This window comes from Agrilus planipennis, unplaced genomic scaffold, assembly GCF_000699045.2.
Source record: "Agrilus planipennis isolate EAB-ADULT unplaced genomic scaffold, Apla_2.0 scaffold94, whole genome shotgun sequence".
Classification (NCBI taxonomy): Eukaryota; Metazoa; Arthropoda; class Insecta; order Coleoptera; family Buprestidae; genus Agrilus; species Agrilus planipennis.
Window position 1 is genome coordinate 990,492 of NW_020439120.1, and position 26,130 is coordinate 1,016,621.

Consider the following 26,130-nt stretch of genomic DNA (forward strand, 5'->3'; position numbering starts at 1 on the left):
ATGTCGTAAATAAACACATTTTTTGCGCTTACATTGCAAACGCTGGCTAAACCCTACGAGATCGATCAAAATAATGTACCATAGTATTGTACATCTTAAAAAGGTCTACAAAAAAGTCCGGGTTGGTATATGTCTACCTCTTAGAGATAACCCACAATAACCATTTTTTATCCTTTACTTTTTATGAGAAATAATGGCTTATTTACGAAGTGATTTTAAGCAATACAGCATTAATCCTTATCCAATTAAGTACTTCTAAATACATTGTGCATTTAATATAGATCAATATGGCCCTTTACATCATGTAATTTAAATGAATATTTTCCAAGATATTACAGATTTAAAATGCAGGGACGTAGCGGTACTTGTAGCACTTTATGATTAGCAGCGATCGCACGCGTTTATCGGAGCTCTATAGCCAGGAAAATAATAATTATTACCCGTGCGAAGCCGGGGCGGGTCGCTAGTATGTAATACAGTAGAACCTCGATAAAATAAAGACCAATGGAAACGTAAAATAATTTGAGTCATTGAGGTTTGTACTTACTAAGGATTTAAGTTTTAGTTTTAAAATTTCCAGTGACTTGGCAAACTCTTCACNGATTTTAAGCAATACAGCATTAATCCTTATCCAATTAAGTACTTCTAAATACATTGTGCATTTAATATAGATCAATATGGCCCTTTACAGCATGTAATTTAAATGAATGTTTTCGAAGATATTACAGACTTAAAATACAGGGGCATAGCGGTTGCGGCGGTACCTGCCAGTTTGTATTGTCTAATGACAAAAAAGCTGTGATTGTTGTATATAAAGACATTCAATAGTATATTAAGTATCAGCATTGCACCCTTGCGAAGCTGTGGCGGGTCGCTAGTAGTGTATAATGAACGTTTTGTTACAAACAGTTGATCAGCATGCACCGCACATGGGATTAATTGATTTGACCATTGCAAATATGTTTCTTCTAAATTTCGTTGCAACCAAATTTATATTAAAATAGAATAATCCAGTAAATTGCAGTCTTACTTCATCCAGCAAATCTGGAAATCTGTATCATAAGTTTTCAGCAGTTACTATATGTATAAATATAAAAAAGTCAACCTGTCCCAGTCAGAAAAATTATTTTGTACTTTAATTTAGTAGAGATAACAACAGGAACACTTTGTTGCCTGGTTGCCAAGCTTGGCCCACAACTGGACAGTCAATGCTGAACCAAGACTTGGTGAACAATACTTACCCAAGATTGGCAACCTATATTGGACGGAACATGGTAAATGCATGGTATGTAACTTCGGCTCAAGAGTGGCTAGTATAATTGGCTCACGAGTGGAGAGCCAATGCTGGACTAAGAGTTGGTGAACAAAACTAATCCAAAATTGGCAACCGATATTGACCCGAGCATGGCAAATACTTGGTATATAACTTCGGACCAAGCCTGGATGCCAAAGTTGGCCCACAACTGGACAGCCAATGCGTAACCAAGACTTGGTTAACAATACTTATCTAAAATTGAGCAGCCTATTTTGGGTCAATATTTGATGAACAATATTAGCCCAAGATTGGGTATTTATTTTTTTTTTGACGTTTTTGATTATTTCAATTTAGGAAGAAGTAAAAATTAAAAAACAAACATTTTATTAATATTTGATAATATACAAAAAAAATAGTTACCCTAAACATATGGTACACGTATATTTACGTGATAAATATCAGTAAAATAAGGTAAATTATCTCACATTAGGCTTCTCAATGAGCCGCTGCAACCTGCTGCCTTCTTTGTCGCCTGCACCCGATAAATAATAGCAGCATACATATAACAAGCCGGGATACTTTCATTTCTTTTAAGGGGATAGAACTTTGATCCATGACCCAGTATTGACAAATCCATACATTTCTGCCCAATAGGTTAAATTTAGCGAAACGTTAATAAACCTAGCCTTGGCAAGGACAATTAATCCAACTTTAAACCAGTATTGTCAAACCCATACTTGCCTACCCAGTATTGAACCAAACTCGGCGAAACGTTTATAAACCTAGGCATGGGACTTGACAATTAACCGAACTTTAGAGCACTATTGGCAGACCAGTGTTTGGCTGCAACAGTATCGGCCAAACTTAGCGAAATATTACTCTACCTAGTCTGGGATTTGAAGATTGACCAAACTTTGGACCAGTCTTCTCAAACCTATATTGGGCTGCCCAATATTGGCCCAAACTCGGCGAAAAGTTAATACACCTAGGCTGGCACTTGAAAATTAACCGAACTTATTGACAGGCCAGTGTTTAGCTGTAACAGTATTGGTTAAGCTAAATGAAATATTATTCTACCTAGCCTTGGTATTTGAAGATTAACCAAACTTTGGACCAGTATTTTCAAAACCATACTTGGCTGTCCAGTATTGGACCAAACTTGGCGAAACATTAACTAATCTAGTCTTGGCACTTGACATTGACCGAAATTTGGACCAATATTGACAAGTCAATGCTTGGGAGTCCGGTATTGGACCAAACTTGACGAAACGATAATGTACTTAGCCTTGGCATTTAACCGAACCTTGGACCAGTAGTGATAAGGCAATAATTGGTTTCCCACTACTGGTCCAGGTTTGGGCCTGTCGTCAATATTGGTATTTTCCTACATGGGCAATTAGTCTTCTTTCCGTTCTTGGGAAAATCTCCGAAAGAAGTGCCTTAGAAAAACTAACAATTGAAGAAAGCAACTCAAAATATTATACGAAAGTTTGGGCTCCCAAGAAGTGGGAGCAACTGATTACTTTTACTACTCGTTAAAAAACTATCTTCATGCAAACTCTTAAATTTTAATTAATAATCATAAAGTTAATTCGCACTGTCAATTGTCCGTGTTGAAGAACAATAATACGCATAAAACAATGGTTTTAATATGATTGGATATTTCTATTAGGACATTGTTCAAATATAAGTAATGATAATTACTAGCGAATGTCTAGTAGGAGGTGTATTATTATATATACCACTGCAGTTGATACATAATCATTCATCTGTGTACTATTATTACTAAAACACATATAAAATTAATATCTATGCGTGATTTGTAGCTGAAACTGTTCGGTAATGAAAATCTTTTATTATATTCTTGTGATCCATGTCGCCACAGGCGGTAAGTTACAATATGACGTTATAAATAAATATTAAAGATAATAAAGTAAATTGAATCACCACAAAATCGTTTCTTTGTGGATCAATTATTTGTATATCATAACTTTTAACAATTCTTTAATAGACCCATCCGAATAACTAAGTTGACCTTGTCGTTGTAATGTATATAATTACACGGTATCCATATAAAATATGTACCTAACGGTAAATATTAAAATCAGGATGTTGGAATTCGATAAATCCAGAGTCAAATGTAATGGATGAACGTCCTAATAAAATGATTATTAATGGAGTAGAGGCTGACGTTAAAGATTACCCGTACCAGGTTGCGTTGTTTAGTACAAATCAATTCGTATGCGGAGCAATAATAATTGCAGACCAATTCATTATCACTGCTGCTCATTGTTTTGCAAGGTAGGTAAAATAACGAACATTGCACACAGTTACAGAAACGTCAATGAATTTACTAATAAATTTTCACAAAATTTAGAACCACATTTTATACGGGGGTTACAGTGGCGAATAATTAATTTTATTTTATTTTGATGTCCAGGTGGCGCACAAATTAAATTCAATAAATAAATTCATAAATCCCACCGGAGGAGTTGTTGAAGTAGATAACTTGCGCATTAGTGAAACATAGAAAAAAAAAATCGGTTGTCTGTAAAGTCGGTTTACTGACGATAGTTGAACGTGACAACGTCATAAGAAAATACTGATGGAATGGTTTCATTTTTCAAAAGAAAATTTTAATTTTATTTGTTTGATAGATATTTTGTATGGATATAAAGAAGGAGGTAAATGGAAATATATTATTGTATAGCAGCTGTCCACGCGGACGCATCGCTCACTCAAGTAGAAGAGAGACAGATGTCGAACGCTGCCGAACGCGGAGGCCGATTGTGCCTCTTTGTCGCTCGTTCCGCGCTCTCGCTTACACTTCAAGCCTTAAATGGAACGCCTCAGAGCGAGGTAACGCCGCATGAGTCATGTTTTTTCGTGCGTGCAGCCAGCTCCATCGAATTATAAGACGTTGTCACGTCAACAATTCTGATATTATTATAGTGAATTAGAAAGAGACACTTGGTGTACATAATGTTTCAATAATGTAACAATTGTTAAATTGAACATGTTTTGACTGCAATACCATTATCAACAATTTATGTAAGTAACAACAGCTTGATAACAATAATGCAGTTCAGTCACTTTAGATTTAAGAGGGGCTTCTGTTCTAAAAACTTAGTTACCATCTTTGTTTAATGAGTTTATTTTGGTGTTTTAAAGGAAAAATTAAAAAGTACGAAGTTACTGTCGCTTAAAAGATTATATGCAAGGTTCATCATCATCATAAGATCGTCAGTCCAAAGACTCGTTGGACACGTACCTCCACTCTTTCCTATCCTGAGGAAATCTTCTTTACAACATCCCACATCCTTAACTATTTGCGAACAGTAATCTAATCTAGGTTTACCTCTACTCTTCTTAACTGCTGTTTCTGAGAGCCCTCTTTTCTCCTATTCTTTCAAATTCCTCTTCATTTTTAACTTTCTCTATCCACGGTATCCTCATCATTCGCCTGTAAAATCATATTTCGAAACCTTCTAATCGCGCCCACCGTCAATGGTTCATACCTTTGACTATCTTTTTCTTATTTCTAAATTAACCGTTCGCGAATTTACTTGATTTTTAAATCTTTACCTAACAAGTATGTAATTTAAGCGACATCTCCCTAAATCACCTGATATCTTCCACGTATAGCGCCTCCTAAAGTGATGATTGAATAGTGTATTCGCGACGGTTAAGTTTATCGCAAAATTCTATCAGCCTATCTCCCCTATCATTTCTATTGCCTAATCTAAAAGAACCTACTATTGCACCCACTTTATCTTCACCTACTACTGCGTTGAGGTCTCCTACTTTCCTGCTCTTTCACCAAACTTAACTCGTCTTCTATCTCTCCATAAATATTCTCTTCTTATACAAATGTTTCTTTTTAAAAAGAAGAAACTTGTATCTTTATAAACTGAAAGATTCTCACAGGATTATTTTAAAAATTTATTTTCTCTGATCAGATCTGTGCAGGTAATAGTGAATGGTGTTCAGTCTAAACAAACCTTAAAACTGATTGCAATTCCTCAATACCTCACAAACGTTTTCTCACCCAACTATTTGAAAGTTGATAGAGATTTTTTATTAGATTTCGATGATTTCAATAAAATCAAAAATAGGTATATTATCTGACGTTGAACACAATTCAGTATGAATTAAAGAATTGTTCGCTAAATAAGTAACTTTGAAATCTTACAGATGAAACTGCTTATTTTGTGCGAATTTTATTTAAATGAGACGAATATTCAAAACAACCTTTAACAGATTATTGTCATTGCATTTTAATTTAGAAACCACATTGTTTAAAGTTTAAAATAGTTATGAGAATAATCGATTCTTCCCCTGGAGAATTCTGCCATAAATTATATGCAATTTTAGTGGAGTGATTTGTGAGATTTCAATTAACCATTTCCTCAAAGAAATCTATTAACATAGTAAAAAGTCTTCTTTAGGTAGCAAACCTCAAGAAGCACATGCTACATGTGTAACGTGCTGAGTTTATTTACCGATTTATCTAGTCATTCTTTAATAATCAACTTTTAAGTAAATGTCTTATTGTATGTCTCATATATTGCATAAGCGCTCTGGCCTCGCTAAAGGACAATCATGGCCACTATACTTCATTTAATTTCTGTAGCGATGTGACCTTCAGTTTGACCGGCGCAAAGTAGAAAAGAATAGCTCTAGGCCAGAAAAGAAAGGAGACAACTCTCGGCCAAACTCTTAACCGGCGAGGAGCGTATAATCCGTACAGTACTGCACGGAAAAATTGACCATTTTATCCACTACAATTGCATTGCTCAAATGTGCTGTTATTGGTACCATTTACTACTGAAAATATCAACGAGACGTTTATTTATATTTGAAAACATATTAAAGGCTTTAACGCTTGTTTTCGACTTGCACTACTATTCATGATTGAACAAAACTGTTGGCAGATACTGTATGAAAAAGTATGTTGAATGAGTCGAGAATATAATGAGCTTTTTTCTCCCTACCTACGATTTTGCCAGCGCGCATCCGAGACATTGGAAGGGGCACATCGCTTTAAAAAGTAAATGAAGTATTGGTATCCGTCAAATGGGAGGAGCCTAAAAACGTGGCGCCGATTAGGGAAAATTTATCGTAATTCCTATAGTGTACCGTGCAATTTCCAAGTTTTTAAAATGATAAGTATTGACACAATATGTGATTTGGCTGACACAAACCCTCGGAAAGGAAATTTCGTTGAACGTGAGCGTGTTTTTAATGCCAATCACATTATAAAATTCGGAAATAAATCCGGAAGCTAGCCTTCAAATTCCGTCAAGTTTACTGCCTACTTTTTACAAACTTCGGATTTAAAAAGTGATTCACGTTATATAATTGGTGAGGTGATTCTGGGTGATTTAAGCAATATCATATCAATGACTTGCACGTGCAAAGCCGATTTAAGAGAACGTTGCAAACACATTATTGCAACTTTGTTGTATTGCAGCAGGTAGGTTCTTAACCTCAAAATACTTATATCGTATCATTAGAATTGTGTTAAATCAATTACACAGGAATAAATAATTTCTCACTTTATAATTTTAGTATGATTCTAGTTTTAAATATTAAGGTTATGGCTGATGGTAAATACTTGCTGAAATATAATCATGTGCATTAAAATGACGTGAACAAATTTTTATTCTGGAATTCACTTCTTTGATACCTAGTGCTTTCATCCGAGCTTCTATTAGTTTACTTTTTTCTCTAATTTTCCGAATATATTTTTTACATATATAAAACGGTTAGTTTTTATTGGAAAGTAGTTAATGTAGGTGAAGAGTGAAGATCTATGTCTGAAGTGATATTGCAGCTTTTCACTGAACATATTAACTTTTTATTTGATTTAACTTTAGAAGAAAACTTCGTCGACTCCATCATCAAATTTTTTTTACTTTTTTAACGTGTTATTATTTTCATAAACAATTTTACAATTTGCATGTACAGTTCCTATGTAAATTTTTCCCTCATTCGAGTTATAAATTTTGCAACTAGATGGTGTATGCCCATTTGACGGATCCCAATACTCGCCGTTCGACCAGACTCATGTTGTTAAGTGACTGTAGACTAAACTAATGGGCTAAGCAAAGAGAAATAAGTAGATATATGCCTTGCACGGAAATTTCGGAGTAAATTATTGCCTAAACTATTCGTTGTTATCTTAATTATCTTATTTTTCATTTCTATAACGATCTTAACTGATCTTTGAGCCATAGAATGCGCTTTATTTACAAAAAACGTTTTTTATGAATTTTGACCTTGAATAATTTTTTAGACGATAGTAATTTCGTGTTCCTCTTTTAATATTTTTTCTAAACACTCGAATATATCGATTAAAAAAAAGATGGTAACTAATTTTTTAGAACATAAAAACCTAATTTTACTGGACTACAAATTATTTGACAATTTAAATTAGACCCTGCATACTTTCTTCTGGTTTTAAATAATGCCTTCATTGTATTACAACCGAAACAGATAATAAATAAAACCTAAAAAATTAAACAATCAGTAAATATTAAAAAAAAAATCACCAAGCAGTCACAGCTTTTACACAATTCCCATTACTTACAATCTCAAGAGAAGAACACTATATGCAACGGTCAGGCGTGACCCCTAAATAAACTGACTTATTTTACATGGATGTTCCAGCAAATCAGTATGTTTAAAAATAAAAATGTTGCTTGAAGATTAGTTTTCCCACATCATTTAGGTATAATTGTGGTTTGTTGTGTTTAGGCCATTTATTTATTCACTTCATTTTAACGGTTTCTTGTGGTATTACAATCAAATGAAAAAACTGTAGACATTTTTGCGGTTACTCAACGTAAACGCTACCTATCGTTGCTCCTACATTTCTATCAAAAATTGAAACAACCGGTAACATTTTGCGAACGTCGGCAACGGTGGGCAGTACGATGTAAACCTTGAATCTAAAATTAAATTAAATTATACTGAATCATTTGTGGATTCGAAACATCAAAAAACAGTGATTTCCAAATCGAGAACTGAATTAATGAACATCATCAAATTGTGATACAGAAGTAAAGAAAATTAAATTTTGACGTAGCGCCGCCATAGTAGTAGGTAAAATTTGAGCGTGCTGATAGTGGCGCGACAATTTAATAAATATGTGAGCTTATGTACAATATTGTATATGTTTTTGTGTAGTTAATTCTGTTATTATTCTAGACAACAAAACTGACCTGTTTAAATATTATAAATATTAAAAAATATAACGTGTAATTATACAACACGCTACTGAAGTGAAACTTCTTCAAACACACAAACATACCGGGATGGAGGTTAAGGAATTGGCTTAATGGTATTATTTGTACACTATGTATCACATGGGTGCAATGCTGATAGTAAATATACTATAGAATGTCTTTATATACAACAATCACAGCTTTTTTGTCATTAGACAATACAAACCGGCCGGTACCGCTGCAACCGCTATGTCCCTGAATTTTAAGACTGTAATATCTTCGAAAATATTCATTTAAATTACATACTATACAGGGCCATATTGAGCTATATTAAATGCGCAATGTATTTAAAACTACTTAATTGGATAAGGATTAATGCTGTATTACTTAAAATCGCTTCGTAAATAAGCCATTATTTCTCGTAAAAAGTAGAGGATAAAAAATGGTTATTGTGGGTTATCCTTAAGAGTTAGACATATACCATCGCGGACTTTTTTGTAGGTGTACAATACTGTAGTATATTATTTTGATTTCTCTCGTAGGGTTCAGCTAGCGTTTGCAATGTAAGCGCAAAAAAATGTATTTATTTACGACATCACATTAGAAATCTCTAAAATTATCAGCGTTTCTCTGCTATATTGTGCATGTATTATACATATAAAGCTTCCTCTAGAATCACTCTATCTATTAAAAAGAAAAACGCATTAAAATCCGTTGCGTAGTTTTAAAGATCTAAGCATACATAGGGACAGACAGCGGGAGAAATGCGTTGCATGATTTCGTTACATAGCAACTCGCATGAAACGAACTTACCCTACCGTGCGTCGTAATTTTTAAAGGAAAATCACGTATGTCTTCCCCGACTAGAATTTAGAGTTCGGTAGTCAAGAGGTTGGCATTAGGCATGCCTAATTCCGCGTTAGGGCATAATGCGGAAACCGCATTAGGCCCTAATCACGAACGTAACGCATGCCCCCAAAAATGCCTAATTAGGAAAACCTCATTAGGGCAACATTAGGCTGTAATTAGGAAATGTGGCATACGAATATTGGGTTATGCGGACCTAATGCGGCTTCCTCATTAGGCCCTTGTGCCTTCATTTAATTATATCCTAATATCTACCCAATGAGGTTTTCCTATTTGAATTTACACTCATAAAAAAAAATGGGATGTAGGTTATAAGTAAAAATTGTAAGCAATACTTTACACATATATTAAATAAAACGCAATACAGGAAATAGAAAACAATGTGCCTAACGCTATGTACATATATATGTATAGTATATGCAGAGTAACATTTTTATATATTAGAGAACATTAAACATCGATGTTTAGACTTCCATCATCCTTTTTTTTATTACGGGCTGAACGTCCACCACCCCAATAGCGGCAGTGATATAGCCTTAATAATATCTATAGGTGATAAACTGATAAATCATCTGTCGATTTCAAAGACTTTCTAGTAAGTATGCCTGCAATAGAAGTTATATATTTATAATATAATATATTAATAAATGCACTGTAACTATTGCAAAGTACCTTCTATTAATTTATAAAAAATTGTAGTTTTAAATACTTTAGGCTTTCCTTCAGTTGGCTTCACAGGCGTGAATTTCAGTACCAAATCTCTCCAAAATATAATACCGCATTATGCTCCCACAATTTCTTACAGTATCTTGACGTGTATTTACCAGGGACAATAACTTTAGAATCAGAAAAAACAGTTTCATTTATAATATAAAATTCTACGTAATTTTCAAATTTTATATTCAATGCATGAAGAAAAAAATGAAAATTTTAATAAAATAGGTAGTCAGAATTTTTTACTTAAAGCTGATATCATTACTCAATTTGTTTACAAAATCAAAGTTTTAAAATAATAAATTATATTCACCCGATAAGTTCAAGAAATTCATAATTAAAAAGAAAATTATTTTACTTACTTACAGCTCCACGAAGCTCAATAAAGTAACTTTGTCATTTTTGACAAAATTTTACATTTTTGTCTATCGTAAGGTAGTGGCATAAATCTGCACATTAATGTATCTCCTTGCTTGTCCACATAAACCCATGCGCTTAAAACAATATCGATTTTTCTTATTTGTTATAAACGAATCCAATCTTTAAGTGCAGTATCATTATCTTGCAGTTGAAATTTTTTATCACTTCACTTTTAAAATTTTGTTATGTCTACTCTTCTTGAAAAGCCGTGGCACACTGAATAATATACGCTTAATAAATTACATTCAATATAGGTACGATTTGAGATACAGGTGTGGCGCAAATTGTCGCTTCTTGTACATATATTCAAGCCATATCATTTTCTGCACTTGCCGCGTATATTGCATCCGAACATTAATAACTTATTGTGAGACGGGATTTATAAAAGAAAACAAAACATCGGCTTTCTCAGAACACCAAACAAATGATAAGGCGATCTATTCGCCGTTCCGTTTTACCAGTACATCACTGTCGCTTATTGTTCGACATGATTATACCGACAAAGAATTAAAACATACATAGATTTAAGTAGACAATGCAGTTATTTATTTATTTCCATTTACATGCGAACTAATGGCAGAATACACAACTTTTCTTTATTATTATTACTTATATTAAGACATAACATTTTTTCTTGATGTTTGTGATTTTATAATTTTCCTCGTACGTATTTTTTCTACATACACGCCACATTTCTAAATCTTTTGAATTACAGGGAAAAGTATAAAATGTTTTTTTTTAAATATAATTCCAGAGATTTTAAGCTACCCCCCCTTAAAAAAGTTATATGTTTCAAGCAATTGTAAAATTTTTGTATTATTTAATAAAACGACATTGTCCGGATATTTTATACTGAAAATAATCCCTTTAAATTTGATTCTGGGAAGGTACGTCTTCTTTAGGCGAGAAGTTTTAAACGACTGGTTAAAATTGTGTTAATCTATTACTGTATCTATAGTTATCAATTTTAAACCATGACATTGTCCGGATATTTTATACTGAAAATAATCCCTTTAAATTTGATTCGGGGAAGGTACGTCTTCTTTAGGCGAGAAGTTTTAAACGACTGGTTAAAATTGTGTTAATCTATTACTGTATCTATGGTTATCAATTTTAAACCATGAATCCCTCCCAAATATTTATCTTAAATATAAAAAAGGTATCCATGTAAATCGTATTCATATTAAAAATAAGGACAATTACTAAATAAATATAAAAAACATTTAATAGATTTCTTTTTGCTGCAGGTAGTTTACTTAATTAATCAAAATTTAATAGAAATTAGAGAAATTTTGTTAAAACAATTCGGTGTAAACAAATATTTTTATATCAAAGGTCGCACGTGTTCAATGTTAGACCTAAGGGGGGCAAAACTTAGGCATGTCTAACTTTAGGCAGCCTTACATTATCGGCATTAGGTTCGTATTAACGATTGCGCAGTGGCGCCTAACATAGGCGTGCCACACATGTTCCACACAAAAATTTCATGAGGTAATATCTGAACATGTCTTATCTTGGCTAATTCAATGGGGGCTTTATGAGGTAACAATTAGGTTTCCCAAAAAATTTGATAGGGCATTCGTTATGCGTGCCTCATTTTGGCCAACCTAATGGGGGTCTCTTAAAGTAATAATTAGGCTTTCCATATTTTGGTTTGCCTCACTGTTTCCTAATTGGGTCCGCATTCGTATTTAGGAATGTCTAAATAGAATTCTAGTCGGGTAGGCTCTACCCGCTTAGCAATTTTGTACATTATTTCGTTGAAAACAATATTAAAGAAGAGTTAATAAGTTTGTTAACATTAACAACAACAACAAAAGGATTAGACATTTGTAATGCAATTATAGATGCAGTGGAAAAAAGAGAAATATGTTCTCTTCTAAAATTGTGTCAGTTACAACTGACGGGGCCCGCAGCTTAACTGGACGGGAAAATGGATTTATAAATTTATTTACAAAACGTATTGGACACACAATTCTTGATTTTCATTGCATTATTCACCTACTAGCGTTATGTGCCAAAACAGGTTTAAAAATGTTTGATGATATTTTGAGTTTTGTAACAAAATTAGTCAATTTTATATCAGCGCGAGCACTAAATAAAAAAAATTTCAAGAATTGCTAAACGAAGTAAACTCGTTGTACAATAGTTTACATTTATACAAAAATGTACGCTGATTAAGCAGCGGAAATGTTTTGCAAAGATTTGTAGATTGTTTGGAGGAAATAAGAGTATTCCTGAATAATGAGAACATTATTGACTAATACAATCAATTATTGGATGCAGAATGGCTAGCAAAATTATACTTTTCACTGATTTATGCTCTCACTTAAACGAATTAAATATAAAATTACAAGGTGTTTTAAAACAGTCATTATAATGTTTGACTTAATCAAAGCGTTCGAAGTCAAATTACAGATTTTTAATCGTGATATTCTTTCAAATTCATATATAAATATTTTCCGAATACAACTTACGATGATTTACAATAAATAATGTAAAATTAGGATTAATTACGAATTCAATAAACCACTTTAACTTACGCGGGTCATCGCATAGCAGTCCGAAACGGCATATAGCAGGCAGACACATCGCAAAAACATGAAACAAATACCGAAGTTACTGTTTTGCATANCAAAAAAACAATAAGAGTTATTTCGCCACAGAGCAAATAATATCTAAATGAGCAAAACAAGCTAACAAGTTCGACCGTTAAACAGAACGTTAGAATGTTTACGAAAGCGTGACGTCACGCGCCTCCTATTGGCGTTTGATCTAATATGGCAGATAGTCAGGTTTTGTACTTTTATTTTTACTAAAATTAACTTAAGCGCAGTTGTAATAAAAAACAAATACTGTTTTTTAGAATACTTTAGTTCTTTATTATTAATTTACATCATAATTTTAGTGATTCTTGGTTACTGTCATCATCCCTATTAAGTTAATACAGACATGGGGAAATGTTTGAGAGTATTGGCATACACCCAGAACTTAGAACAGTGTAACTTTATATAATGTAGTGAGTGTGACTCAAATGCAAACTCTGTATTTCTGTAAATGAGGTTACTTAATCCTATACGTATTATGACGAAGGTTTCTAACTTTAAAGTCGTTCCCAAAAAAAATTTTTCTTACGGTCATCTTTAAAATTTAATTGTAAATATCTATCTGTATTATGAACGCATACTAAAAATTTCCACCCATTTTGCGGTACCAACATTGAAAATATTAGCATTTTAAATTTCTATTTGAACGTATGTTAATTTATACATTTTATAATAGTTCATCTAGGTTTTAGTGTCTAACAAGTTTAATTTTCTTACATTTTTTTTTTTAATTTTGAGAATAGACAGATAATATTCACATAAATAATTTCCATACAAAATCGGTACAAGAAGCGGTATTTATTTTGTTGTAAACAATGTGTAAAGTAAATCTCAGACTCAGACTCTCCTGCATAAGCTAATCAGTACCTAGTGTGCGACTTGGCTACGCTGCAACAGCGCGGGACGTTTGTTAGTTATCCTAAACTGTAGGACCTGCGTGTTTTCATTTTTGATTTTTTTTAACAATATTAAAATNAAATTAAGCGAAGGACCTATATACTGTGATCGATTCTTCCAGAGTTAGGTACGAACTGGTAATAATTGTGATCGTCTGTAGTAGTAGGACCGTTTTATAATTACTTTGTGTGGTAATAATAACTTATTCAGGTTCTTCTATGAGCCCCGTACAAACGAATAATGCTAGAATTATTGCAAGGATTGAAAAAGCTTTTAAATATGCCCGTTTTACTTGTACAAAACTGATAGTCCTAAGCCTGAATAAAGCGTGAAGGAAAGTTAAAATATAAGTTGAAAATGTTATTCAATTGAATTACATTAAGCAAGTAAACAATATTAAACAAATCCATTTTACACAGGCTTACGTATTTAATAAATTGTCACGGCACCACAGACACAATCGAACTTTACCTGCTAATATCGCGGCGCTATGGGCACTCAGTCTAAATTTTAATATATTTAGATATTAGTTTTAGTTGACGCGTTATAATACAAGATTTAAAAAAATTAATTACATTAAGAGTTGCATTGTTTTTTGTGTAGGTGATAAAGAAAGACTTTTTTCTTCTTCGTCTTATTTGCTTCGGAATACGCAAAGACAACAAAAACAAGGTACTAAAGAATAAGAACCAAAATAGTCTCTCAAAATAAACAAAATCGTTTTATCAATACAAACGAAGTATTACATTGGATGAAAAACTATAAACTGCTTGTGCAAACAACATTGTTTTAATAGGATCCTGAAATTATAAATGGTTTTGTATAATTTTGAAAATTAAAGTTGTTAACTAGATAATTTTTACAGGGCGTTGTTAAATACATAATACATAAGAAAACAATAAATAGTAGTGATCAGGTGTAATTCGTCTCACCTAATAACATGGATTCTTTTCCCTAACAGATCCTGACTGCACTTAGGATGGTCAAACAGATACTCCGGTAGACCCAAAATAAACTAACAGTTACTGACAACAAATAAATAAAAATTAATGTACTCACCGGGGGTTGCCTTCCCCCCTAGCTCAGTTGGACCATAAGATTGTACAAGTATCCAATATATTACCAGTTTTGTTTATACGTATTTCTATTCTTCGACAAATAGCTAGAGTCACCCTAAAATAAGTAAGGCTTCCCTAGACGCCCAGCCCCCTTTAGGGACTAGCATCTCAATGACCGGGTGTGGGGCACTTACATGAAGGTACCCTCGCCACCAGAATCATGTCATTCGAGTAGCCTGCAACACCCCTAATTGCGAGTAACCCCACTCGAAGGAACCACGGCTATTTTGGCCGGGCAACAGTGCACCAGGGGTGAATGCATGCTATTTTTAATTATATTTCTGTATCATTCTCGATACACACACTTCGTTCGCTCACGGGGCGAAACCAACACAGACTGCTTACATATTTCTTATTCTCAGATTATCTGTTTACAGTCTGATTATGTATTACCACAGCCGTCTCTAATACAAGCCATGCTGAGAAATTTGGCAACAGCGCATTGCTTCGATGTGAGAGTCCAATCTGCGAGTCTTACTTGTTATTACTACACGTCGTTACACATGATTTTTAGACACCCATTACGATAAAAATGAATTGAATTATTAAATAACTAACATTTGTTCATCACTGATAGTATGTGACGTTATTTAAAATACACTTCAACATGTAGGTATTAAGAACAAAATACAAAAGACAAAAGATTAGGTGTAAACATTGTTAGGTACCCTACATGAATTTCATCTCGATAATTGTAATTTTATTAAAGCAAATTTCCACACCACAATTGAAGTATTGCCAAGGCGCGCTAGCTTTTTTTGGGATTCACCAATAGCCCTGCCATCCCATTAGAAAAAACTAGTTACAATTTCTAATTTACGGATTTTTGCTGTCTTACAGTTAGCTGAATTTGAATTGGAGTGGCGGGACTCTTGCTTTTTATAATTTATAATTTTAACGTAATCATTAAGCAAAACATTAGCAAAAGAAGATAAAATTTGGAAGAATATATCTTTATAATGTTTTCCAAAACTAAATATTTTTGAAAATAGTTAATTTTCCTAAAATTGGTTTTTGGTGTTCAGCCCGTAAACATTGTGTCTGCAGATTTTCGTTATTACTTATTTCTTCAAGAATGGCATAAATGTGAAAAAAAANTGGCTTGGTTCGCATACGGTGAAACATTTCATACTTCCTAAAGAAGTTAAAATAACATACAGGGTGTTTACTACAAACCACAAAGAAGGCTGATGATAACGATATTAAAATCACGTAGTGCAGTCAAGAGAGCTGTGTAGGTAGAATCCCACTTCTGAACTGTTAACTGGATAATTTTTACAGGGCGTTGATAAATACATAATACATAAGAAACAATAAATAGTAGTGATCAGGTGTAATTCGTCTCACCTAATAACATGGATTCTTTTCCCCAAACAGATCCTGACTGCACTTAGGATGGTCAAACAGATACTCCGGTAGACCCAAAATAAACTAACAGTTACTGACAACCAATAAATAAACATTAATGTACTCACCGGGGGTTGCCTTCCCCCTAGTTCAGTTGGACCATAAGATTGTACACGTATCCAATATATTACCAGTTTTGTTTATACGTATTCCTATTCTTCGACAACTAGCTAGAGTCACCCTAAAATAAGTAAGGCTTCCCTAGACGCCCAGCCCCCTTTAGGGACTAGCATCTCAATGAACGGGTGTGGGGTACTTACATGAAGCTACCCTCGCCACCAGAATCATGTCATTCGAGTAGCCCGCAACACCCCTAATTGCGAGTAACCCCACTCGAAGGAACCACGGCTATTTTGGCCGGGCAACAGTGCACCAGGGGTGAAAGCATGCTATTTTTAATTATATTTCTGTATCAATCTCGATACACACACTTCGTTCGCTCACGGGGCGAAACCAACACAGACTGCCTACATATTTCTTATTCTCAGATTATCTGTTTACAGTCTGATTATGTATTACCTATGGGTCTACTCAACCAATAAACAAATAACCTCATTCATTCGAAACCATCAGCCTTTCCAACCAATATATAGAATGTAGAGATAAAGACTTTATTGAACGAAAAGAATATTAAGAAGATATTAGAGTAAAAATCGTAAACAATGAATATATATAAAAAAAAACAATATTTTACAAAGTGTAATCAAACTCTTTTTTATAATTTTTTTTTGTACAACTGTAGCAAGTGTAGGTATACCATAGGTATAAAATCATATTTTTGCAGTAATAACACCTGTGACTATATGGTGAAAGCTGGAGTATCCAGGATAGACGAATGCGGACAACAACTAGGAGTCGCTAAACTACTTATGCACGAAAAGTATCTTGGTGATAAGCATAATTACGACATTGGAATTATGAAAGTATGTTCAAATTAGAATTAGTATCAATTATTTCATCCAATTAATACAAATTAAGCGAAGGACCTATATACTGTGATCGATTCTTCCAGAGTTAGGTACGAACTGGTAATAATTGTGATCGTCTGTAGTAGTAGGACCGTTTTATAATTACTTTGTGTGGTAATAATAACTTATTCAGGTTCTTCTATGAGCCCCGTACAAACGAATAATGCTAGAATTATTGCAAGGATTGAAAAAGCCGCAAAAAAATCCAAGTGTTAATTTCAAATATCTATAATGTATATTACAAGTCAATAATACTCGTAGAGCTAGCGCCGAGAAGTAACATTTAAACAAAATCAGGAAATTTACGGTTTGTAACAAGTAATCGAGTCGAGACATTCCACTGAAGAATATTGCCTCCATTTATGAGGTGGTCAAGACCATAGACATGTATTAATGGACGTGCCTTAGTCGTATGTCGTTGTAATAATTTCTTGACTCGAAAAGTGAGGGAGATGACGTATGGTTTCGGACTAGAGCTATCTCTTTCATGACCCGCTGACGCACTATCGTGAGAGAGATGGATGATGTCCGAAACTTCGTTCCATCTCTTTCTTTTGTTGTACCACAATTCTAACCACTAAGGCATGTCCATTAGTAAACGTCTATGGTCAAGACATCCCACTGTAGGGTATTACTTCCGTTTGTAAGGTTAGGTTAGGTTAGGTTAAGGTTAGGCGATATACCTTAACCTAACCTAACCTAACCTTACAAACGGAAGTAATGTCACTGAGGGTATCGCCTCTATTTATAAGGTGGTCGAGTCTTCCTATTGAAGGGTATTATTTTAAGGTTGGTCTAGACATCCCACTAAAGGTTGTCGCCACTAGTTTGATGAAAGTTCAGACCAACAAACCTGGTAATGAGTACTAAAATAAAGCCAGCTGTCACAGTGGCAAAACCTTGAGATGATTGCTACAATCAACTATTAAAGCTCCTCAATTTATAAAACTTTATTAAGCCAAACTGGAGGGCTTGCCGTGGGCTTACTTAACTTATCGTTAAGCCCACTACCGAGACCAATGAAAAATATACAATAAGATTTATATCATAAACAACTCTAAATTTGTGTCAACAAACAAATTTACCAAATAATGTAGTTACTATAAAAGAAGACAGTAAATAATAATTAAAAGTAAAATTGATGATGGTAGCCATAAGAATTAATTTCGAGAGATGAAAGAAAGGGCAAGAATTCGAATATGGTGGAAAATATCAAACTACAAATAGAGAAATTGTGTACCAGCGGCTTTCACCTTCGCTCCGAGTGTCTTTGACGTCAGGTGTGGCTATAGAATCCTCCACTAGTGGAATGCATCACGGAAAATCTCAGAAGGCGGCAAGAACCAGTCAAGTGACAGAGGTCAAATGGGACTCAGCGTCGTCCAGACGTACGGGAATGAACCAATTTGAACGGGTCAGATCAAACCCAGGTGTCGTTGGACTATACCTTACAACTTTGATTACCATTACGTCAGGTGTGGCTATAGAATCCTCCACTAGGGAATGCATCACGGAAAATCTCGGTAGGCGGCAGGAACCAGTCAAGTGACAGAGGCCTGATCGGACTCAGCGTCGTCCAGACGTACGGGAATGAACCAATTTGAACGGGTCAGATCAAACCCAGGTGTCGTTGGACTGTACCTTGCAAATTCGATAGCTCTTTGACGAATAAATGAAACACACGTATTATTGGAACTCTGTCTCGAACTCCAGTCAGATGACGCACCCAATCATACAAAAGTAATGTGCCACAATATAACTCCCAAGGGTTGCTCTCTTTGCCAGGGTAAGTGTAATGTCGGAGACTACCTTTTTCATGGAACCTGTGGGACTATTATTTTATACTCAAAGATCCTTCCCTCTCCACTGCACGAGTTCGCGGTTCGCCGGCCTCTCTTTACCATTCAATCGCTACCTTATGCCTACAAATAACTTCAAGGGTGGCGACGATTTCTCTTCCTGCTTCCCTACCTACAACATTCCTAAAAACGTCTTATTCTTTATTTACCAATGTTTTTACTACATTCCATGGACATCCACTGTAATTGAGAAGAATTATTTACCGGAGAAATCTAAACAAACCCTAAAACAACTTTGATATAATGTGGTAACACCCGGGTCTTGGTGATTACAATACCTGTCTAATAAGGATTCTAAGTAACACTGTAAACTGTACGTTTCAATCTTAGGAATTAAGAAACGTGAAACGTATTTGTAACAATGTCTAAATTATTAATATCACGTATTCCCCTTGTAATTTATAGATGGATTAAAAAATGTGTACCTATGTATGTACTACGTTTGATATTTAAAGGGAATGCATCACGGAAAATGTCGGTAGGCGGCAAGAACCAGTCAAGTGACAGAGGTCAAATGGGACTCAGCGTCGCCCAAACGTACTGGGAATGAACCAATTTGAACGGGTCAGATCAAACCCAGGTGTCGTTGGACTATACCTTACAACTTTGATTACCATTACGTCAGGTGTGGCTATAGAATCCTCCGCTAGGGAATGCATCACGGAAAATGTCGGTAGGCGGCAAGAACCAGTCAAGTGACAGAGGCCTGATCGGACTCAGCGTCGTCCAGACGTACGGGAATGAACCAATTTGAACGGGTCAGATCAAACCCAGGTGTCGTTGGACTATACCTTACAACTTTGATTACCATTACGTATGAGCCCCGTACAAACGAATAATGCTAGAATTATTGCAAGGATTGAAAAAGCCGCAAAAAAATCCAAGTGTTAATTTCAAATATCTATAATGTATATTACAAGTCAATAATACTCGTAGAGCTAGCGCCGAGAAGTAACATTTAAACAAAATCAGGAAATTTACGGTTTGTAACAAGTAATCGAGTCGAGACATTCCACTGAAGAATATTGCCTCCATTTATGAGGTGGTCAAGACCATAGACATGTATTAATGGACGTGCCTTAGTCGTATGTCGTTGTAATAATTTCTTGACTCGAAAAGTGAGGGAGATGACGTATGGTTTCGGACTAGAGCTATCTCTTTCATGACCCGCTGACGCACTATCGTGAGAGAGATGGATGATGTCCGAAACTTCGTTCCATCTCTTTCTTTTGTTGTACCACAATTCTAACCACTAAGGCATGTCCATTAGTAAACGTCTATGGTCAAGACATCCCACTGTAGGGTATTACTTCCGTTTGTAAGGTTAGGTTAGGTTAGGTTAAGGTTAGGCGATATACCTTAACCTAACCTAACCTAACCTTACAAACGGAAGTAATGTCACTGAGGGTATCGCCTCTATTTATAAGGTGGTCGAGTCTTCCTATTGAAGGGTATTATTTTAAGGTTGGTCTAGACATCCCACTAAAGGTTGTCGCCACTAGTTTGATGAAAGTTCAGACCAACAAACCTGGTAATGAGTACTAAAATAAAGCCAGCTGTCACAGTGGCAAAACCTTGAGATGATTGCTACAATCAACTATTAAAGCTCCTCAATTTATAAAACTTTATTAAGCCAAACTGGAGGGCTTGCCGTGGGCTTACTTAACTTATCGTTAAGCCCACTACCGAGACCAATGAAAAATATACAATAAGATTTATATCATAAACAACTCTAAATTTGTGTCAACAAACAAATTTACCAAATAATGTAGTTACTATAAAAGAAGACAGTAAATAATAATTAAAAGTAAAATTGATGATGGTAGCCATAAGAATTAATTTCGAGAGATGAAAGAAAGGGCAAGAATTCGAATATGGTGGAAAATATCAAACTACAAATAGAGAAATTGTGTACCAGCGGCTTTCACCTTCGCTCCGAGTGTCTTTGACGTCAGGTGTGGCTATAGAATCCTCCACTAGTGGAATGCATCACGGAAAATCTCAGAAGGCGGCAAGAACCAGTCAAGTGACAGAGGTCAAATGGGACTCAGCGTGGCCCAAACGTACTGGGAATGAACCAATTTGGACGGGTCAGGTCAAACCCAGGTGTCGTTGGACTATACCTTACAACTTTGATTACCATTACGTCAGGTGTGGCTATAGAATCCTCCACTAGGGAATGCATCACGGAAAATCTCGGTAGGCGGCAGGAACCAGTCAAGTGACAGAGGCCTGATCGGACTCAGCGTCGTCCAGACGTACGGGAATGAACCAATTTGAACGGGTCAGATCAAACCCAGGTGTCGTTGGACTGTACCTTGCAAATTCGATAGCTCTTTGACGAATAAATGAAACACACGTATTATTGGAACTCTGTCTCGAACTCCAGTCAGATGACGCACCCAATCATACAAAAGTAATGTGCCACAATATAACTCCCAAGGGTTGCTCTCTTTGCCAGGGTAAGTGTAATGTCGGAGACTACCTTTTTCATGGAACCTGTGGGACTATTATTTTATACTCAAAGATCCTTCCCTCTCCACTGCACGAGTTCGCGGTTCGCCGGCCTCTCTTTACCATTCAATCGCTACCTTATGCCTACAAATAACTTCAAGGGTGGCGACGATTTCTCTTCCTGCTTCCCTACCTACAACATTCCTAAAAACGTCTTATTCTTTATTTACCAATGTTTTTACTACATTCCATGGACATCCACTGTAATTGAGAAGAATTATTTACCGGAGAAATCTAAACAAACCCTAAAACAACTTTGATATAATGTGGTAACACCCGGGTCTTGGTGATTACAATACCTGTCTAATAAGGATTCTAAGTAACACTGTAAACTGTACGTTTCAATCTTAGGAATTAAGAAACGTGAAACGTATTTGTAACAGTGTCTCAATTATCAATATTACGTATTCAATTACCCCTTTAATTTATAGATGGATTAAAAAATGTGTACCTATGTATGTACTACGTTTGATATTTAAATTTAAAATGTAGGTAAGTATAAGTAATAATAGTGCACTTACTACACACTTCCTACAGTTTCAACCCTTCTTTTACAACTTTTTTTAACATATACTTTGCATGTATAGAATAGAAAATTAAATTTAATTTAAAAATGTGAATGAAAGGAGAAATCCACGTAAACGTAATTCTAATTATTCGACGTTATTTAACTGCGTTCGAAATCAGTACCTACTTACTACTACCAGTCACTTAAATAAGGAATATCTACATATGCACATTCATATTTTCGTTTATTTTACATTGAGCATCAATCAAAAATAATCTAAATAAGATTTTAAATTAAATATTTCAGCTAAGGAAAAAATGTAGCTTTCCTTTCTCCAACACCGATTTAACAAAAGATTCTTTATAGGTTGATAAGCCGTTTAAATTCGGTGACGGTGTGCAAAAGATAAAGTTACCTGATAACAGTGTTTGTGCTAAAGCGGGTGACGTTGTGCTAGTAACAGGATTCGGCAGGACTGAACGCAATAAAAAAAAGGAAAAAGAAAGAAATATGAAACTTTACGTTTTAAAAAGTCCATTGGCAACCCGGGAAAAATGTATGACGAATAAAAATGAAATAATAGCAGAACCACATATTTGTCTGGATCATTCAGATGGTTATGGCATTTGTTTAGTAAGTGAACACATGTGTCTTTGTGATTCTCTCATAAAATTACTTTAGGATAGCGGTAGTATATGCATTACACAAAACATAAAATAATAACATACAGGTTATAATTTTCCAAAATCATGAATTTAAAAAAAAATGCAACGTGTAATTATACAACACGCTACTGAAGTGAAACTTCTTCAAACACACAAACATACCGAGATGGGGTTTAAGGAATTGGTTTAATGGTATTATTTGTACACTATGTTTCGCACGGGTGCAATGCTGATAGTAAATATACTATAGAATGTCTTTATATACAACAATCACAGCTTTTTTCTCATTAGACAATACAAACCGGCCGGTACCGCCGCAACCGCCATGTCCCTGAATTTTAAATCTGTAATATCTTCGAAAATATTCATTTAAATTACATACTGTAAAGCGCCGTATTGATATATATTAAATGCACAATGTATTTAAAAGTACTTAATTGGATAAAGAGTAAAGCTGTATTGCTTAAAATCGCTTCGTAAATAAGCCATTACTTCTCGTAAAAAGTAAAGGATAAAAAATGGTTATTGTGGGTGATCTCTAAGAGATAGACATATACCATCGCGGACTTTTTTGTAGACTTTCTTAAAGTGTACAATACTGTAGTATATTATTTTGATCTATCTCGTAGGGTTCAGCCAGCGTTTGCAATGTAAACGCAAAAAAATTTAGAAAATACTACAAATAGCGCAGTAAACGCCATCTGTAGCACGATGTTACATTTTAGGATTACGTATGCTGCGCCATTTAGTATTTTCTATAACGCACTGTTAAGCCAGCAGTTAAAAAATGGCCTGTGTTCTGTCGGAGCTGCCTGCGACGCGCTGATGAGATCCAAAAAGATCGAAATCGCGATCCGCGTCTGGCAGTTTCGACAGAATACCGACCACTTCGAATTATTTTATTCGAGCAAAAAAATTTGTTTATTTACATCACATTACAAAACTCTAAAATTATCAGTGTTTCTCTACTATATTATGCATGTATTGTACATATAAACCTTCCTCTTGAATTACTCTATCTATTAAAAAAAAACGCATTAAAATCCGTTGCGTAGTTTTAAAGAACTAAGCATACATAAGGACAGACAGCCAGGGAAATGCGTTGCATGATTTCGTTACATAGCAACTCGCATGAAACGAACTTACCCTACCGTGAGTAAAGAAGTTTCACTTCAAAAAATTGACATGAATAACTTTTCACAATTGCAACTATATTACTCTAAATCATATGGATTCAGTAACAAATTGTGGACGTACCTTATTGTCAACAAGAAATAAAATTGCTGCTCTGGTAACTCTATTTGCATGTCCTAAAAAGACAGCAGGTGCCAAGGTGAAGGCAATCTTAATATTTTTGGCGGCGATTTCGGGAAACAATGAAGCATACACGTAAAATAGAGTACCACCTTGGGAATGGCCAACATAAAATATATCGTTGCTGGCGTTTGTTTTGTTAAGTATGTAATTTATGCAAGCTGGTAGGTCGTAAACACCCATTTCGTTAAAACTGCAAATTTAAATAAGTAGNTTTGCTAGTCCTGTCTAATTGCTTCTTTTCTGTTTTATGTACAAAACTATATAAGAACAGTTACAGAACTGAATTAGTTTTATATTAATTTTTCTAGGGAGATTCAGGTGGGCCTATGGTAATAGATGGTTATCTCATAGGGATAGCTACACGTATACAAAAAGCATGTGGAGCAGATAAGCCTGACGTATTCACCAGTGTAATGTATTTCCTTGGATGGATATACAATACTATTTCGAATAATTAATAAAAATAATTTGGTTTATTTCTTCACTTACTTATTATTCTGCATTATACAATAACGTGTACTTATTACTTTACTAATAAATGTCGTCCACGATATTCGATTCTCAGTGTTAAGCATGACTGACCGCTAGTCCTTCGCCATTCGCAAAAACTTTCCATAACCAAACACTTCCTGTTATTAAAAGAACAAAATTCTCAAAATGAATTAGTAACGCATGCTCTTCCGACGTCATATACCTTATCTCCTCCTGACATTTTTAATTACCAACAGTGGTTAATATTGTCACGCTCAATTTAAAAATGGAGCCTCCACCATCCATGTCACGTCGGTATTTTGTAACCACATGAAACGACACGTTTTGCATCGGTTTGTCTCGCGAAGCGATAGGCTATGAGAATAGAAAGGCGCGCATGCGCATATCGGCATTACAGTCAACTGTTAATGACCGGCATCTCATTTACTATAGTATAGTGTATATGAACTATAGTATAGTGCTAAATTAATTTTTTGGTTATATCTGTGCAGTTATATTGCAGTAAGTGTATTACAGTAAATGTTTATTTAACAACAATTAATATTTATTTAAGAGTGAGTATTATTATGTATTAATTCTACTTGGAGAAATAAACGGGAGCGAAAAAAATTTGACCATTTTTTTGTTATTGAATTACATAGAAACGAATTGAAGCAATGCTCCTTAGGTGGACTAAAGATAAAATTTGTTGGAAAACATAAATCCTAAAAATTCTCGTACTCTTTGTTTCTTTTACCAGTCATTACTTATTCGTTATAAAGGTATAGAGATCGCCAAAGAAGTTTCACTTCTTTCACGTGTACTAAGTTGCACCTGTTTCTTGTTATTTATTTATTTTAATTACCTGATTAGAATGCATCTTGATTATTTTGGCGTTACTGGAGGTAAGGTATTAAGATGATAAGAAAGGCAAGATTGAAAAATAATAACAACTTTATTATATAGTAAAGCAAAGAGCTATGAAATTCAAAAGAATCTCACAGAAGGATATCGCCTCTATTGATAACTCGATCTAAACATCCCACTGATGTACATTGCCTTTAATTTATAAGGTGATCGAGACATGCAACTGAAGGATATTGTTTTTGTTTATAGGTTGTCGGAACACTCCGCTGAAGTACATTGCCACCATTTATAAGGCGATTGAAACATCTTATTGAAGGATATTACTTCTAAAATAAAATAATTCGAAGTGGTCTGTATTCTGTCGAAACTGCCAGACGCGGATCGCGATTTCGATGTTTTTGGATCTCATCAGCGCGTCGCAGGCAGCTCCGACAGAACACAGACCAAC

At 34.7% G+C, this 26,130-nt stretch overlaps 1 protein-coding gene across 1 annotated transcript; it reads left to right on the top strand.

The window, feature by feature from the left end:
- Positions 1-3,044: 3,044 nt before the first annotated feature.
- On the top strand, positions 3,045-24,897 carry LOC108742083 (chymotrypsin-2-like). The gene is made up of 5 exons (XM_018477106.2): positions 3,045-3,143; positions 3,364-3,556; positions 17,298-17,436; positions 22,729-22,995; positions 24,653-24,897. Exons 1-5 carry the CDS (start codon positions 3,098-3,100, stop codon positions 24,800-24,802), a joined length of 795 nt encoding a protein of 264 aa, XP_018332608.1. The 5' UTR covers positions 3,045-3,097; the 3' UTR covers positions 24,803-24,897.
- Positions 24,898-26,130: the final 1,233 nt, after the last annotated feature.